Raw genomic sequence first — 17,356 nt, forward strand, 5'->3', positions numbered from 1 at the left:
GTTTTACTGTAACTGGGGTTTGAACTGAGAGCCTTACACCTTTAAACACTCAAGTCACATCTTCAACTCTTGCTCCAGTTCTTAGTTTATTGTCATTCTTTCTCTTCCGTACTGAACTCTTTGTTGTCTGTGTTTGTGTGTTTTGTCTGCATTTCTACCTGTTGAGAAAAAGGAAAACCTTTTCTGGTAAAAATATGGTGAATTCACTTTGCTAAATGACTTCACATTCCACATCTAATGTCTTTTTTTTTGTTTGTTTAAATTTTTTATCTTAAACATTAAGTAGTTTTGAAAATAGGTGAAATAACTTTTAAAAATCGAACAATAGGCTCTAATTTTTATATTTATGAGAACCACTCATTTGATACATCTCACTTATAAGGCAATGATTTTTAAAAAATTAATTTGATGCATGTTAGGATCTGTATGGGGAAACACTTAATGCTTTCTTTTTGTGTTTGTTGGATAGAGTCTTGTTTTGTAACAAGGCTGGTCTTAGTACATCTTTCAGCTTAATCTTCTAAGCCTTGGGATTACAGGTGTACACACCACTGTGTCCATCGTAAAGATTTTCTTTTTAAAATGGTCTTCAACTATTCTGCAGGGGTGAGGAGACTTTTCTACCCAGGGCCAATGGGTATACTAACATCATTCTAGGGCCATAAAATTATCCATGCAAACAGATGGGGCACAGCAAGCTAAGAAGCATACAGGTCTGTGCAGTCTTGTACCAAATGATCTTGCTTATAGACCATACATATATGTATATACACACACACATACATAAAGCTTGCCGGCTGGATAAGCTCTTCCTTTCCCCCACCCCAATATTGGGGCATCAAGTATTGCACTAGTAATATATGCTTTTTGGGAATAAGAACTAACTCTTCTATGCCTCTGACCTTAATGATATTTAATCAGATAGCTTTCATAGACCTTTGGGATTCATTTCTTGGTTCATTTTCTTTAGAACCTAAGAAATAACCTCAAAGATTTAGTAAGAATATAAATACAGTGATACTCTACTACTGCCAAAAATTGAGGGACATGTAGTTAACTGTGCATTAAAAAAATTATTTAGCCCATTGACTGAAATCCATTGCTTGTTAGAGTCAGTATTATAGACTTTATGTTGAACAGTAAAGTTTGGGTTTATGTGGGCTTAAAAAAAAAATCCTCATTGCCAGTTTATTCTATAGATGGAACCAGTGTACACTTATTTATTTGTGCCAGTCTTGAGACTTTAACTCAGGGCCTGGGCACTGTCCTGGAGTTTTTGTATTCTCTACCACTTGAAGTTATACACTACTTCTGGATTTTTTACTGGTTATTTGGAGATGAGAATCTCATGAACTTTCCTGCCTGGGTAGCTTTGAACCATGATCCTCAGATCTCAGCTTCCTGAGTACCTAGGATTATAGGTATGAGCCTCTGGCACCCAGCTTGAACAGTAAGTTTTTAAAATAATTTATACATAGGTTCTGTACTTTCTGAAATGCCTAGTGATCACAGGTATCTGAGAAAAATGTTAATTTATTCAAAGAGAGGCAGAACACTTAGTAATTATTTTAAAATCTGATCTCTAAGTAAGGTAATCATGAACCTGACAAACCATTAGACATTCACATTTTCTATTTCAATGACAAAGTTAGCCGAAAAATTATAAATTATATTGTTATAATCATATTTGGTCATGTTAATAAGCACAGCTAATTTATTAAGGAGTGGGTCGCTTTTTAGAAAATTGCAGTTTTTGTAATCATGTAGTTTCAAAACTAAGGTCTTAGAACTTAGTACTATTTTAATTTGAATAAAATAATAGCTATTCTTTTTTTAAAAATTAAATTTTAGTTTTTTTATTGTACAGGTGATTTACAAATAGCTATTCTTAGTCTTTGCAAAGACAAACTTTTTTGTGTATATATTTTTTATTGTAAAAATACTGTACCAGAGGGGTTACAGTTACATGAGTAAGGTAATGAGTACATTTCCTATTGAGTGTTGTTACCTTCTCCTTTGTTTTTCCCCTACCATCCCTTTCCTCCCTACCTCCGAACTCCTACTCTGCCTCCTGAAGTTGTAAAGTTCATTTTCAACATAGTGAAAGACAAACTTTTATAGATAAGCTGTTGTCTTGCATTATAAAAGATATTTAAATTATATTTTCTTCCAAAGTCAGTGTGGTTATCATGCCAGAGATGACTGAGGAAATGTTAATAGTGAGAGAATGCTTCTAACCATGTATTTTAAATTATATCTTCCAACATCCAAAATCTGACTCACCCTTACTGTCTCCTTTTCCTCTTTTGTAATGGAGATAATGGTAATAATTCCTATCATCTTAGATTAATGTGAGAATAAATGTATAATATGTACAAAGGAGCACATATAATGAATGCTTGCCACCTATTGACAAGTGTGGTTTTAGGGCTAGATTAAGTAGTAGACTTGGTGATTATAGTTGATGGGGTCAAAAGTATAATGGGAAATGTTGAGATTGAGAAAATACATACGCTTTTTAGTGTGTTACTGATTTTAAAAAGGGAGGACTTTGAAGTTAGTTGAAAAACATTGAGATTTCTGATACAGATTCTTTAAATTGCTTGCTGAATACAAGATGATAGATAGTAGGATAAGAAAATACTTGTAAAAATTGTAGAGAGGTGTGTGTATTTGTGTGTTTTCACTCTAACACTTGTCATACCCAGATGACACCATATAGTATGATACTATATTTACATAAGCCCAGAATTATAGTCTGTAAAGGCAGACAAGGAGTGTATGAATAGAGGGAGGGAGTAGAATGAGAGCTGGTCACTATAACAGCCAGAAGTGGTTCACTGGTTGGTTCACTGGTTGTCAGGAAAGAGGAGTTTAACGTTAGAGATGAATTGCTGTAAGATAGCGGCGGGGCTAGTGTGGGGGAAAGATGTATCAGGAGAAGTTGTTAAAATGAATTGGTCTAAAAACCATGGAAGAAGTTTTTACATATGTGGCCAGTTTGGGTCAGTGACAATAGTAAAAGAAGAAATGAAGACAGATGCTTGAAGTTTAGGTAATGTTCCAGTGACTATTTTGGTGAGAAAAGAGCTCTAGTATGATTAAATGGCATCAGCATGAAAGTTGTCCTTGATGTTGGTCAAACAGCAGCCTTTACATAAAGTTGGATGGTGAAATAGTGAGCAAAAATTCACCTTTCCTGCCTGCTGGGGAGAAGAGGAAGAGGAGGGTGTTAGAGAGAAATTTCAGGGCTTTTTTGTTTTTACTTTAGTGGAGTACTAGGAACTGAACTTGAGGACCTCTAAAAGCATTAACACTTGAGCTCCAAACCTCTAGTTTTCCCCCCTTTTCCTTCCTTCCTTCCTTCCTTCTTTCTTCCCTCCCTTCCTCCCTCCCTCCCTTCCTCCCCTCCCCTGCCCTCCCCTCCCCTTCTCTTCCTTCCTTCCTTTTCTTTCTTAAGTTTCCTTTCTTACCTTTCTTTTCTTTATGGTGGAGCCTGAGCTCAGGGCCTGGGCACTGCCCCTGGGCTCTTTTTTTACTCAAGGCTACTTTGAGCCACAGCTCTACTCACAGTTATCTGGTAGTTAATTGGAGATTAAAGTCTTGCAGACTTTCCTGCCCAGGCTGGCTTTGAACCACCATCCTTGGATCTCAGCCTCTTTTGAGTAGCTAGGATTACAGGTGTGAGCAACCAGTACCTGGCTTGGTTTGTTTTTAAGGTAAATCTCACACCAACTTTGCCAGGACTGTTTCAGACATTTATTCTGTCTCTGCTTCCTGTGCATCTGGGATTATAGGAGTGTGCTATCTATCACCCTTTAAATCTAAAAGCAAGCTTTTAAAAAACGTATGTCAAGGACAGTTGAATGGTTGTTCAGTGATAACTGTGCATAGCATGCATGAGGTGCTGGGCTTGACATGCAGATCTTCAAAAAATAAATTCATAAATAAGGTTTAAGAAGAATTGTGGCTGTTAATGAAGAAGAGATAGATAATGGATTCCAACAAACCATGGAGGAATTGAAGGGAATGTTAAATATGAATGGTCAAGAAGGGATTGTTTCAAGAAAGATCAGTAATTGCGATTCTTTTCAAGAGTGTTTTTTTTCAAATTAGGACATTCCCCCCTCCCCCATGCCATCCTTATGAATGGAAATTGGAGAGAGAAAATATTCAAAGGAAGGGACAGCTTTAAAAACCAGAGTAATTTTTTATGGTTAAGCGTGTTCTTAGGAAACATGATGAGTAAACAGAATGTGGAATCTTGGAACAACAAAAAGGTGCAAACTAAGGACATGTAAATGGAGTTAATATAGCAGTATTGGTTGATTATTTGCAGCAACTATGCTAAACTAAGGGACAATGATATTGGGGAATGATGGTTTGAGATGCCCACCTTAAATATAAAGTCAAGTAAAATTTATAAATGGTTGAAATGAACAATATTTGAAATGTTCAAGATTAGGTGCCTATATTACTGGATCTCTATCAAGTCAGTATACACATACACCTGGTGTGTCCATTATCACTTTCAGTAGAAGGTGAGTCAGAAATAGAGTAAAAGAGCTAATGTGAAATATTTCCAAAATATCTGAGTGGTCCAGCTGATGAAGATAATTTCTTTTCTTTTCTTTTTTCTTTTCTTCTTCCCTCCTTCCTTTTCCCTTTCCCTTTCCCTTTCCCTTTCCCCTTTCTTCCCCTCCCCTCTCTCTCTCTCCCCTCTCTCTCCTCTCTCTCCTCTCTCTCCTCTCTGTGTTGTGAGGCTTGAATTCTGGGCCTGGGCACTGTCCCTGAGCTCTTCAGCTTAAAGCAAGTGCTCTACCACTTGTGCCACAGCACCACTTTGGGTTTTCTGAATGGTTTATTGGAGATAGTCTCAGGGACTTTCCTGCCCAGGCTGGCTTTGAACTGCAATCCTCAGATCTCAGCCTCCTGAGTAGCTGGTATTACAGGCAAGAGCCGCCAGTGCCCGGGTGCTGAAGATCATTTCTTATTTAAAACAAAACAAAAAAAAAACCATGCGGCACCTTCCCTCCTCTCCCTCCCTTCAGTATATGGCAGTTTACAAAGCTTTTTTGCTTTAACCTTTACACCATCCCAGTAGTTGAACAGGCATAATTATTATTACTATTTTTCCTCCTCATACATAAATGCTGTTTTTTCAGCATAACTATTGCTTCAGTGATGGTTTGGCTGTGTTTTGCCTCACAAGGTTCATGTGTTTGAAACTTGGCCCATGAGTGGATGTTGTGTACTGAAGGAATTGTACTGAAGGGTTGTTGTGAAGATTGTTGTAAGATTGGGACTGGCCTCACCCCTCACACTGTTTTTCTGTCTCCCCATGTGACTTCTCACTCTTAGATGCAGTACTACCCTGATGCCATTTGCTATCTTGTAATGCAGAAGCCAAACAGATGGGGCGTTTGCCTGCCTTAGATTTCAGTCTCTAAACTTAGCTTAAACAAACTTGTTTTCTTTTAAGAACCCAAATTCAGGTATTTTGTTAACAGTAATAGAAAATGGACTCTTGTACTTAGCTAAATTGGAAGTAATGTATATATTCAACATGTCCAATACTATATCTTTTACAGTAACATTAATTTAGAAAATACAATGCAAAATTCTTTTGTAGAATTTATTGATTTAGAATAAAATAGTACATCAGGTATTTTGTAAGTTCTCCTATTTTTATTGTTTTATCTAAATCTGAAGACTTGTGTATTAGTATATACTATACATGAACATTTCTGTTTTAAGTAAGATATTTCTTTATGGAATTTACTTTAAAATTGAAATGAGTTGGTAAATGAAACAATTATCCATGAGGGGATTTTTTTAAAAACTTGGATGATAAACTGCCATGCTCAACAGTTCATTGGGCTTCTTTCTTATATATCTGTTGGAGATTTTCTAAAGTGAAAAGTAAGTCAAGAAAAAGAGGAAAAGGAAAGGGTCACCCTAAGATTTTCTCTGGATAAAAAGCTTTAGAATATACTCATTCCGAACATTACTCCACTGATGGAATTCTCAAAAGGGACGAAAACTGAATTAAGAAGAGATTGGAGACAAGACTTTTAAGCAAAAAAATTAGAAACATGAACAAACTGCCAGTGAAGGTCATACTAGTTTCTATAAAACAATCTAAAACTTGACTGAAGAGTAAAATGTCTAAAACTAAAGGTAACAACAGCTCCTGAAATACACAAGAAGGCTGGAAAGGAAGAAGAGGGGATTAAATGGGAACTTGCACAATTCTGGGAGCCTTTTCTACTCAGGTAGGTCATTAGGTTAACATCATAAGTTGGGTACTTGAGCCTTTATCGTAGGAAAGTCTTTAGAACATAATTTCCTTTATGAACTGATGCTTATTGGTAAATGGTATAAGTATTTAAAAGATGAAAGTATCTGAGTTCATTGATAATTGAAGTAAGAAAGAGGTGCACCGAGACAAAAAGGAATTCTCAAATGGTACAGTGGTGTGGAAAGAACAAGAGGAATATGGAAAGTGACAGTAGAAGAAAGAAAAAGTTCCCAGCAAATTGAGAAGGAAGTCTTAATAATTAGTGTAACAATTTCTTGCTCATTTTTCTATGAGTATTTGGCAAGCTACTGTGTTTCCACTTGACTGTGGAATTAAAAGAGGCAAACATAGTTTACTATGGATTTCTTAGGATTATTTTCATGAATTCAGTGTTAGGTGATTTGTCTCTAGGAGTGAAAGGAATGACTATTCCTTAGGACTATTTCATAAGCAATGACTGATTTCAAGAGTGAGCTTCTCAAGAAAAAAGCACTGTAGAAAAAGGATGGAGTGAAGATGGTATTTTTTTTTTTATATTAAACTTCACTATAAACTTTTGGAAGTGAATTTTTCAAGTCTCTGACTTGGAAACCTATTCATGCTTTGTTTGCTTTTCAGTAGGAAAGTATGAAGTGCGTTGCATATTTTTTTTAACAAGACACAGGTATGTATTGTAGTTCAAGTAATTAATGACTGTGTTGAAAGCAGTTCCTCTCTACTGTACACCAGCAGTCGTTTTTGTGAACACTAAGAATCAACTTTCAGGAACCGTTGGGTCACCCACAAGCCACACAGCCATCGTGCTTAAATTGGTTTTTGTAAACGACTTGTGTGTGTTTCGTAAAATATGCTTTATTTTAAAATTAGGGCTTCCTGTTGCAGCTGTTCCAGGAGCTCTGAGTCCTTTGGCTATTCCAAATGCTGCTGCAGCAGCTGCTGCAGCTGCGGCTGGCCGAGTGGGTATGCCTGGAGTCTCAGCTGGTGGCAATACAGTCCTGTTGGTTAGCAATTTAAATGAAGAGGTTAGTAAAATAATACTCTAATCTTTATTCTTGAACTCCATTTCATTTGTGAAAGTTTTTCATGTTTATTTTGTTTTGCTCTTGCCTTTTCTTTTTATGTACATTCATTAGCCAAAGCATTTTGTGTTTCTACTTCTGAATAAAATCTATGTACTTGTATAGGTAATATCTTTTCCTTAGACAGTCATATCTCTATGTAAATATTTTAAAACTGATGACCTATTTTTCCTAAGAAAAATATGGTGAAGTACCATAGTTTGGCTTTTTATCTTTTTGTTGTTTTCAAAGGCAAATATGATATTTGCAAATTTTAACTGTAAAATTAATTTTGCTCTTTGCCTTTTCTAATTATTTGCTTGTTCATTTCATGCTTATATGTCATTGCATTTTATTTAAATCTTATTTTATGTGAACTACTCTAATACATTTTTCTTTGAAGGTTCTTCCAAAGATCTTGGCGAGGCACTCTTCCAGTCTCTCTTAGTAATTTTTTCTTTGCAGTTATTAGTCATTGTCTTCTAAAAAATATTTTTCAACTTTATCCCCTCCCCTGTTCTTGTTAAATAAAATTGCTGTTATTTTCTTTAGTTGTATATTTTATGTCCAGTATATTTTATTTTGATTGCTATAAAAGCTGGTATGAAATGTGGGAAGCTTTATGTATCAGTTTATGATGTCTAATTTGGATACTTGTTTCATTTTGGATTGGCCTCTGTTAATAATGAGCATTAAACTTACCATTTAATACTGTTATCACTCATAGTTCTGCATGCTAAACCGTTTGAATCAGAGTGCCTTTGTTTTCATTTTTTAAGACTTTTGCCTGCATTTCATAACCAGCCATGCTTAAGCAGTTAAAGTTCAAAGTTTAAAATTCCAATGCATGCTTTCCTTCCCTATGTTGATGAAATGCTGTAATTTACTCTTTGATGTAGATGTACTTTACCCATATTTGTCTTGGATGACTACATTTTACTCAGTTTTTCTTGTACAGTACATAAACCAACCATTTTCTGACCAAATTCCTGCATTTCCTATGTACTGACCTATATTTTATTTTTTTTTTGTTCCCCAATTCCTTATTTTTTTCTTCTGCATTGCTGTTTCCCTTCCCCATTTCATCCTTTTCCCTGTGTGTTCACCTCCCCTTTCCTTGTCTTTTCCCAAATGCCCATTCCCTTCCCTGTCTTATCCTTTATTTTCCTTGTCCTTGTCTTCATTCCCTGTCTCCATTCCCTATGTTCATGCTTCTGTGCTTGAACAAATGTTCCTCGGACCAACTTGCCCCAATTAACCGCCTTGAACCATGATCCATGACCACCTCACCATTCTGCGGGAACCACCCTTCGTTATGGATGATCTGTTCATCTCCGCTCTTCCTCGACTCTTCTCTCTTCTTGTCTTACGCTGCTTGCTCTTCTCTCCTTCTAAAGATGGTTACGCCCCAAAGTCTGTTTACCCTCTTCGGTATGTTATTGTTAGCACTATACTTTTATTATTGATTTGATTTTGGTTTCACCTTAATTCTTATTTGTAGCTAGCACTTTGGCTTAAAGTTGAATAGTAAATCTTTTGCTATTTTCCTTTGCTATTTAAAACTCTCCATAGACACAAAATTTGTTTTAATGCATGCTGATTTATTTTGCATGGTTTTTAATTTAATATCATTCACATAGCTTTGAGGGTTTATCAAAAATTATTCTTTTCAAAATTCACTGTTCAAAATCTTGATCTTCTTTATTCATTTGTGAGAATGGTGAGATTGAATGAGTGATCATGTTGATGTCTGAATGTTTCATTGATATGTCAGAAACATAAATCTTAGCTGGCTTGCCATAAAATTAATTACATTTTTGGATTACTTCTCTGTGACTCCAACAAAGGTGTTTATGGAGATGTGCAGCGCGTGAAGATTTTGTACAATAAGAAAGACAGTGCTCTCATACAGATGGCTGATGGGAACCAATCACAGCTTGGTAAGAATTAATGCAAGTTGTCTAAGCAGTGTTCGTTTTCAGTTCTACTTTAGTGTAAATAGTGACTTCATTGTGTCAGTAGGAAATCATTTCTTTTTTCATCTCCAGGGTACAAAATAATTTCTATATTTTAAATTTTGTATTTTCATGTGAATAATTGCACATGATGAATCTGTATTTTTTTCCTACTGGTAGCTCCAAAATTGCAGTTCACATAGAATTATATCTTAATATCGAAACTTCTTGCTGCTTTTCATTTACTAGCTATGCCCTTTTTTAGGAACTGCCTGTTAAAATACAGTTTATGGTGTTTCAGTTCCTCTAAACTAGGTATTTGACCATACTCAGTAATGGAAGATCACATGGAAATGTATTTCAGATAGATAGCAAGTTCTTGATAAACCCGTACCAGTTGTTATTCTCTTTTGGAGAGCTTAAAATATACTGTAGTCAAGTTACATGTAATATTACTTTGATAATGATTTTAAATTTGTTTTATTTGACTTAGTACACAAAATCAAGTCATATAAATTTTGAGTACAACTGACTTCACAATATGATTACCTTGTAAATATCATTAAGTTCTTACAATTTTATTCATGGAGATTGCTGAATGATGTTGCCTCAGACTAATTGTATTCATATGGTTAATTTTGAAATTTATCATTTTGATGTGAGGAATCTGATTTTGATTTTGACATGTGAAATTAACAGATGAGCACGATATACTACTAGTTATTGCTCTTTGGAGCTAGGAGTGCTTGAATTTCAAACTGGTAATGAGTTTGAATTGATTGTTTCTTGACAGTAAATTTCATAGTGAGGTACAAAACTGCATCTGGCTTTCCAATTTGAAAATGGCAATATGTGTATTAAGTCAGTAAAAGATATATTAAAGTCCTCATTATAGGTGTTTAATGTGTCCTTCACTGTGTGTACTTCTGTGCTTTGTTGAGAGTGGCAGTTATTTGTATATATACTGTTAGCTGCATTTTAACAGCATTTGGCAGGGCACGGTCAACAAAACATTCTTAAAATGCTTAGTTTTTTTTTTCCTCACTACCATTTAAAATGTGTATATCATTACCTTCATATAAATACCAAACATTTTGGTTGAGAATTACCTAAGGTAGAGATAAATTGTTCTGGATATTTTGCCCTTGGTTTTAGTTTATTTAAAAAATATAGTAAGTGATGTTTCATTAGATTATTCTTCTTGGGCTGCCATAACAAAATATTGTGTGGTTTAAACAGCAAATTCATTTTCTCAAAGTCCCAGATCAGAGTGCTAAGCCTTTGGTGAAGGTTCTCTTCTTGGTTTGTAGACTGCCGCCTTCCTTCTCCCTGCATCCTCACATGCAAACCCTGTGAGTGAGAGAGATCAGTTCTTGTTGTAAGGATATCAGTCTTTTGGGATCAGGGCCCCACATTGGGAAGTCATTTAACCTCGGTTACTTAAAAGTCCTGTATTTACATAAGCTCATGTTGGAGAATAGGGCTTAAACATATCAACTTGATGAAGACAAATTTCAGTCGATTATGATACTTTGTAAATCATCTGTTCTTTTAGCATGATTTGTAAATTTTGGACTCTAGTGATAGTTATTTTGTAGTGATACAATTTTTCTTACTGCTGCACAGATTTTGCTTTCTTAAAGTGCATGACTATACGTATTCATACATCATCAAGGCCTTTAAAAGTCCATACAACTCACGCCACACAGCTGAAGGGCTGTGCTCTCTCTAGAGCTTTCATGGAATTGTGTATTGTGTTTTGAAATACTCATTGCTTTAAATTACACACAGATGTTTTTATTCTTAAGAAACAGAATAAGAGAAATGCAAGAAAAATTAATATATGCAGCCTATAATATTTATATGTGAATATCATTGTAAGTTTTAATGGATAGCAAGAAGTTGAAGATACACATTTTAGATTCTTTGCACACTCAGTTGGAGTAATAAAACTATTAAAATGAATCCAATGATCAAAACTGATTGTTATAGTGAAGCCTACAAAGTAAAGAAGTCCAAGGGAAAGAATTAGCTATCAAACTGTTGTTGTAGACTGGAGTTTTAAAATCTGCAGACATTAAAGTGTTTCTTGAATCAACTGTTTACCACAAACCTATTTAATCAATATAGTATTTTAAATTTATATTTTAAAAATAATGTAATTGCGAATCCTTATCTTTAAGTAATGTATACTGAAGCCAGATTTACTGGTGCATACCTGTATCAAAGCCCTTGGGGAGGGAGCTAAGGTAGAGGAATTGAGTTGGAGGCCAACCCTAGCCTACCTAGGGAATCTGAGACAATCCTGGGCTATATATTAAAAACCCCATCTCCAAAAAAATCAGTGTCCTGATAAAATCCACTAACATGTCAAATAATGAATTCCTTTGTGATAAAATAATTGTCTACTAGTTTTTCCAATTTATGTTTTCAAATACTTCTTTTAAAAGTACCCCAACTATTCCTAATTTGGTTACCAAATAATTCCCATTTCAAAAGTACATTTACTTGAGTTATTATTCATAACAGACTTTACCTACTTACTGAATTATCTATTGTGTGATTAGTATCAAGACTAGTATATCCACTATCATAGCAAATATAAAGGAATAAGTTTATCAGTTAAAAGATTTTAAAAGGCTACCCTTATTTTTTATAACTTGTAATGCATTTTCTCTGTTCTCGCCTAAAAAAAATAGAAGTATAGAACATGGAAAGTATTTTATAATTTAGTTGGTTTGGATAACTTGGAGTTGGTTTAAGTGTATGCAAGATATGAGTGAGAGATGACCTATGTCCAAGAATGTTTGTTGTTGTTTTTCTTTCTGTAAGCTTCTTTTTAAAAAATGTTAAGTATGTAACGGTACAGTGTTTTTATAGAGTAGTAGTAAATAAGTAAATGGTACCTAATACTTTTAACAGGATTGTTCTTTATAGATAAGTTATATTGAACTAGTTTATTCTGTACAAGAAAGAACAGATTTCTGACTATCAAGAGTTTTGCTATCTTCTGTGTCAGAACGTGTGTATGTAGCTCACATTTCTAATTGTATTAGAAATTTTGAGAGTAAAGATAACTGATTCTGAGTTTTTTGGTCTTCTCCTTTGCTGTTGATAGTTTATCTGGTTTTATTTGTAGTCAATTAAATCTTCAATTTAGCTAACATGTGAGACTTACTAGAAATGTTAGTTTCTATGACTTATGAATAAAAAAGAACTTACAACGTCTATAATGTTGTATTCATTTCATTTAAAAGTAGTTCTTGTCTACCTTCATAAATAGCCATGTTAATGTGCAGTGTTCACACTGCTATATGTTAGGTTCGAGATTGATTCCTGTCACTAGTTTCCTACAGTCTTAAATAGGAAATTAAATATGTATTCTATCGGGTACTCTGTTGGTATCCTGTCTTGTATCTGTTGAAGTATGAGCTTTTGATAAAGAAAAGGACTTTTTGGAGCAGTAGCTTTAAAGAATGAGTAGTTAAGAAATTTGTTAAAGGTAGAAAAGCATCACATAAAGAAAACCAGCCCTTTCTGTTAGGATGTATGTTTTGTGTAGCCAAAGCATATATAGGGCAAAGAGAACAACAGTTGAGGTGTATCCTAAGTTCTGACATGTGTAGAATAGTGTCTTATAACTTTATTCCCAGCTGAGAGTCAGACTGGGAAAGATACATGCTAGGTTAAATAATGAATTATACTTTGCCCTAAGTGTTTTGAAGAGGTAATGACATGGTCAGGTTTGTATTTATGAAGGCCATTTTGCCATGTGTATGAAATGAATGTGTTAGAACCATCTAACAGGAAAGCAAATGAGATCGACTTGAATTATCTTGATTGTTTGAAAGTGGCAGTGAGAAGAGTTCAGACTGACTACTAAATCTTTTTATGGGTAGCTATTGTTCAAGAAGATAGATATTTATACTCTGGATTTTTTATCTATGAAAGAAGTTGGCTTTTTGCCCTAATGCCTTTTCGTGTAGAAATGAAAGTGAGATTTATGTCTTAATAACCAGTGGCTATGGCAAACTTCTTGACTGTTTTACTAACATAGAGCTGTCTAAGGGAGTTTCTCTGTGGTATTTTCATACATGCAAGTAATGCATCCTGATCAAGTTCACTTACTCTGTCATTCACCCCTTAATACATCTTCACAGGTTTTCATTGTTCTATTTTCATACATTTATATAAAGTAATTTGGTCCTGTTCATCACCCTTTACCCTCTCCACTTGGCCTTGTGGCTCCCAGTGGTCCCCTTCCCCAAAGAGAACCTGTTTTACATTCTTGTCCTTCGGTTTTAAAGACTAGATTTCCACATACATATGATACATATGAGAGAACACATGTTTGTCTTTCTCATGTTCATCTGTTTTGCTTATCATGCTCTTTACATCCATCCATTACATCATATCCTTCTTTGTTTAGAATTGCCTTTAGTTTTAATAAATTGTATTTATCTGTACACTAAATGAACAAAGGGAAGCTCTATAGAAAACAATCCAAAAATTCATCTGGAACAACAAAAGGTCCCAAATTCCCAAAACAATCTTGAGCAGAAAACGTAGTATAGGAGGTAATAACAATAACAAACTTTAAATTCTACTACAGACCTATAGTAAACAAAACAGCTTGGTACTTGCACACAAACAGTCTGAGGAATAATGAAACAGCTTAGAAGACCCAGAAATATACCCACAGACATACAGCTATCTAATAATACTGGATAGGTACGCCAAAAACAGGCTGGTAAAAAAGACAACCTCTTGAGAAAACTGGTTATCCAATGCAGAAAACGGAAACTAGAGCCCTATCTTATCACCTTTACCAGTTAAAAATGGATCAGAGACCTCCATATAAGACCTGAAACCATGAAACTTACAGAAAGAAGTAGGAGAAACACTAGTGATCCTTGGCAATGGCAGGAATGTTCTGAGTAAAGATCCAGAAGCGCAGCATATCAAAGAAAGACTTGATAAGATAAATGAGGCTGCATCAAACTGTCAAGTTCCTGCATGGCAAAGGCCATGGCCAGCAAGCTAAAAATGATAGCTTATTTCAGAATGGGAGTAGATATTTGCCATCTGTACATTAGACACTGGCATAATCAGAATATCATATTAAAGTTGTGATTACTTTAGAGTTGTTAAGAAATTCGAACTTAGCGATATTACTTGTTTTTATAGCCATGAATCATCTTAATGGACAGAAAATGTATGGGAAAATCATTCGTGTTACCCTCTCTAAACATCAGACCGTACAGCTACCTCGAGAGGGGCTTGATGACCAAGGGCTAACGAAAGATTTTGGTAATTCTCCATTGCATCGTTTTAAGAAGCCCGGATCCAAAAATTTTCAAAATATTTTTCCTCCTTCTGCAACCCTTCACCTATCTAATATCCCGTAAGTATTTGAGTTTTGAGTTTATTAAGAATATATGTTGTGGGCTGGGAAGGTGGCTCAGTGGTAGAGCACTTGCCTTGCATGCTCGAGGCCCTGGGTTCGATTCCTCAGCACCACATAAGAAAAAAGCCGGAAGTGGCACTGTGATTCAAGTGGTAGAGTGCTAGCCTTGAGCTGAAGAGCTGAGGGACAGCGCCCAGGCCCAGAGTTCAGGCCCCACGACCGGACCCAAAAAGAAAAAAAAAAGAATATATGTTGTATTTTAATATAAAATTTATTGCTAATCTTTATTCTTTTTTTCCTATCCAATTTTCTTAGTCCTTCAGTAGCAGAAGAGGATCTCCGAACACTGTTTGCTAACACTGGGGGCACTGTGAAAGCATTTAAATTTTTTCAGTAAGCAAGCTTCCTTATCTTTAAATTAGTGGCTTAATAGAAATAAAAATGTTCTTCAAGTAATGTACAGTATTTCTTGATTTTAGAAAATTTTAGTTCTGCAGTGAGAAAAGTTCAAGTATTTGACTTCTTTCTTATGTAGTATCTAATTTCATAATTTTGTTTCAGAAGAGATCACAAAATGGCTCTTCTTCAGATGGCAACAGTGGAAGAAGCTATTCAGGCCTTGATTGATCTTCATAATTACAACCTTGGTGAAAACCACCATCTGAGAGTATCTTTCTCCAAGTCCACAATATAAAGAAGGAAGGGAAGAGGAAGACTGGGGTGAATCACATTGTTTGGTGTCATCACCTGTTGACTGTTCAGAAAAGTGGGGACCAGAGTTTGATTTTTTTTCATGCTGTTATCATTCCTTGGTTATAAAATGAATTGGCTTATGTAAAGGCAGAGTCATTAACTGCTCTATTTCATCTGTTATATAGGGAAGCCATTTTTATTGTCTGTTTAAAATTTCAGTTTAATTTTGCTTTTTTTTTCAACTTAGTTGACATACGTGCCTTACAAAGGAAAACTAGTGTTGCTGTTGTGCATTTACTAGAGAAAACGGAATTGGTTGTCTAGGGCACATTGTTAAATGGAAATTAAAATATGTTTAGGCAGGGGTGTGTAAAAAGGTTAAGTTTTTGTTTCTCCTGCTTGGAACTTCTTTTGGATTATTGGCTTATCACATTTCTTTGTACTTAATCAAATAAGATACTTGATATTGAAAGAATAAAGAGGCATTTTTAGTTTTTACTACCTTAGGCTTTATTGCTTTTTAAACGAAAAACATTGGCCTTTTGTATCTCACAATTCTGGTCTAGATTCAGTTCTGAATGTAGGCATTAGTTAAAATTAACACGATGCAGAGTATTAATTTCTTGAGAGGAAGTGATTTTTGTAAGTTTGAACCCTACGTGGACAGCATTGTGGAATCTTAACCTTTTTGTACACACTCTTGTGGGACGTATCACATAACTGTCAGCACTAAGTAATGTCTTGTTTGTGGCTGAATATTTTTCGTAGATGTTTTTGAAGTTGACATGACTTATGTGCATTTAAATATATATTGCCATCCTTAGTTTGTAATTAAGATTTGGAATATGGTTGTGGATTTCTGAGCATGTGCAGACTGGTCTAGCTAGTTCAGGAACTGGTGCATGTATTTTTCAAAGACAAAGAAAGTGTACTGCGAAAATTTGCAGGAAGATTAATTTTGTGGCAGTTTTCTAAAACTGACAACCAGGTGGGACCAAAGTTTATGTGCCTTTAGTCTTAATTTACCTTGCATTGTAATATTCAGTTTTAATAAATCTTCAAAATATTTTGTATTTAGGAATAGATCTGACTTTAATAAAAACATGGCTCAGAATCTACAGGTCAAATTTATTTGAACAGTTCTTGTCAATCTGAATTGTTGATTCTGTTAAATGACCAATACTTTTTGAAATTGATGTACTTAGTTTCAAGATTCATAGATTCTGTTACCTATGTAGACAGAATGGTCATGTATATTTTCTATTAGTTGAGTTTTTACATCTTTAGAAATGTAAAATTCAGTATAGTTTGAAAGCGGCACAATTAAAAATTAATTTTCTAACAAAGTTGGGAGGTTTGATGGTTGTTTAATTTCATCTGTGTGTACTCTGCTTACCTCTGTAGCATGCTCAATAAACACTTCTGTAGCTCTGTATTCACCTTTTCTGTCTTTCTCTGCTGCCTTTTCTCTCTCTTTGTTTTCACTCCACTGTGCTTCTGAATTCATGTTTATTCTCTGCCAGGGTGGGAAAGGAGTAATAATAGTACAATTCTATGGCTTTATACCACAAATAAATCTAGATGCTGTGAAAATACACCAGCTGTTCTTTTTTGTAATGTAAAAGATGGTAACTGCTTTTCAGGAGGACACATATTAAACATTTCCCACCCTGTTTATAATCTACTGCTTTAAAGACATAACTTCTATTGTAGCTTGTTAATTCTCTCTATCTCTTTCGTTGTTGTTGTTTTTCAGTAGATTTTTGCACTAATAGATCTTTTGGATTTTCCATGCTCTCGCTGCAGTTTCATCTTTCATCTTTTGTGTCTGCTAAAGATTTCTTACTAATCTTAACTACCTTGTGAGTTTTATCAAACAGTATCTCATGTTATTGGAAAGAAAACATCCTATCATGTGCTTTGACAAACCTGGGTGGGAAAA

General features: G+C 34.9%; 1 protein-coding gene across 4 annotated transcripts in view; it reads left to right on the plus strand.

Annotated features, from left to right (window-relative positions):
• Ptbp2 (polypyrimidine tract binding protein 2) overlaps positions 1 to 16,760 on the plus strand; it is a 48,015-nt gene extending 31,255 nt beyond the window's left edge. Inside the window, exons 9-14 of one of the 4 annotated variants that reach the window (XM_070007737.1) lie at positions 7,184 to 7,323; positions 8,757 to 8,790; positions 9,207 to 9,299; positions 14,502 to 14,718; positions 15,037 to 15,114; positions 15,283 to 16,760. In XM_070007737.1, coding sequence (XP_069863838.1) covers positions 7,184 to 7,323; positions 8,757 to 8,790; positions 9,207 to 9,299; positions 14,502 to 14,718; positions 15,037 to 15,114; positions 15,283 to 15,415 — 695 coding nt within the window. In that variant the 3' untranslated portion in view covers positions 15,416 to 16,760. Of the gene's footprint in view, positions 1 to 7,168; positions 7,324 to 8,756; positions 8,791 to 9,206; positions 9,300 to 14,501; positions 14,719 to 15,036; positions 15,115 to 15,282 lie in introns of all 4 variants that reach the window. The other 3 variants (XM_070007735.1, XM_070007736.1, XM_070007738.1) reach the window with 3 other exon arrangements.
• The last annotated feature ends 596 nt before the right edge of the window (positions 16,761 to 17,356 follow it).

Source organism: Dipodomys merriami, unplaced genomic scaffold, assembly GCF_024711535.1.
Source record: "Dipodomys merriami isolate MVZ:Mamm:240054 unplaced genomic scaffold, mDipMer1.0.p SCAF_7, whole genome shotgun sequence".
NCBI lineage: Eukaryota > Metazoa > Chordata > Mammalia > Rodentia > Heteromyidae > Dipodomys > Dipodomys merriami.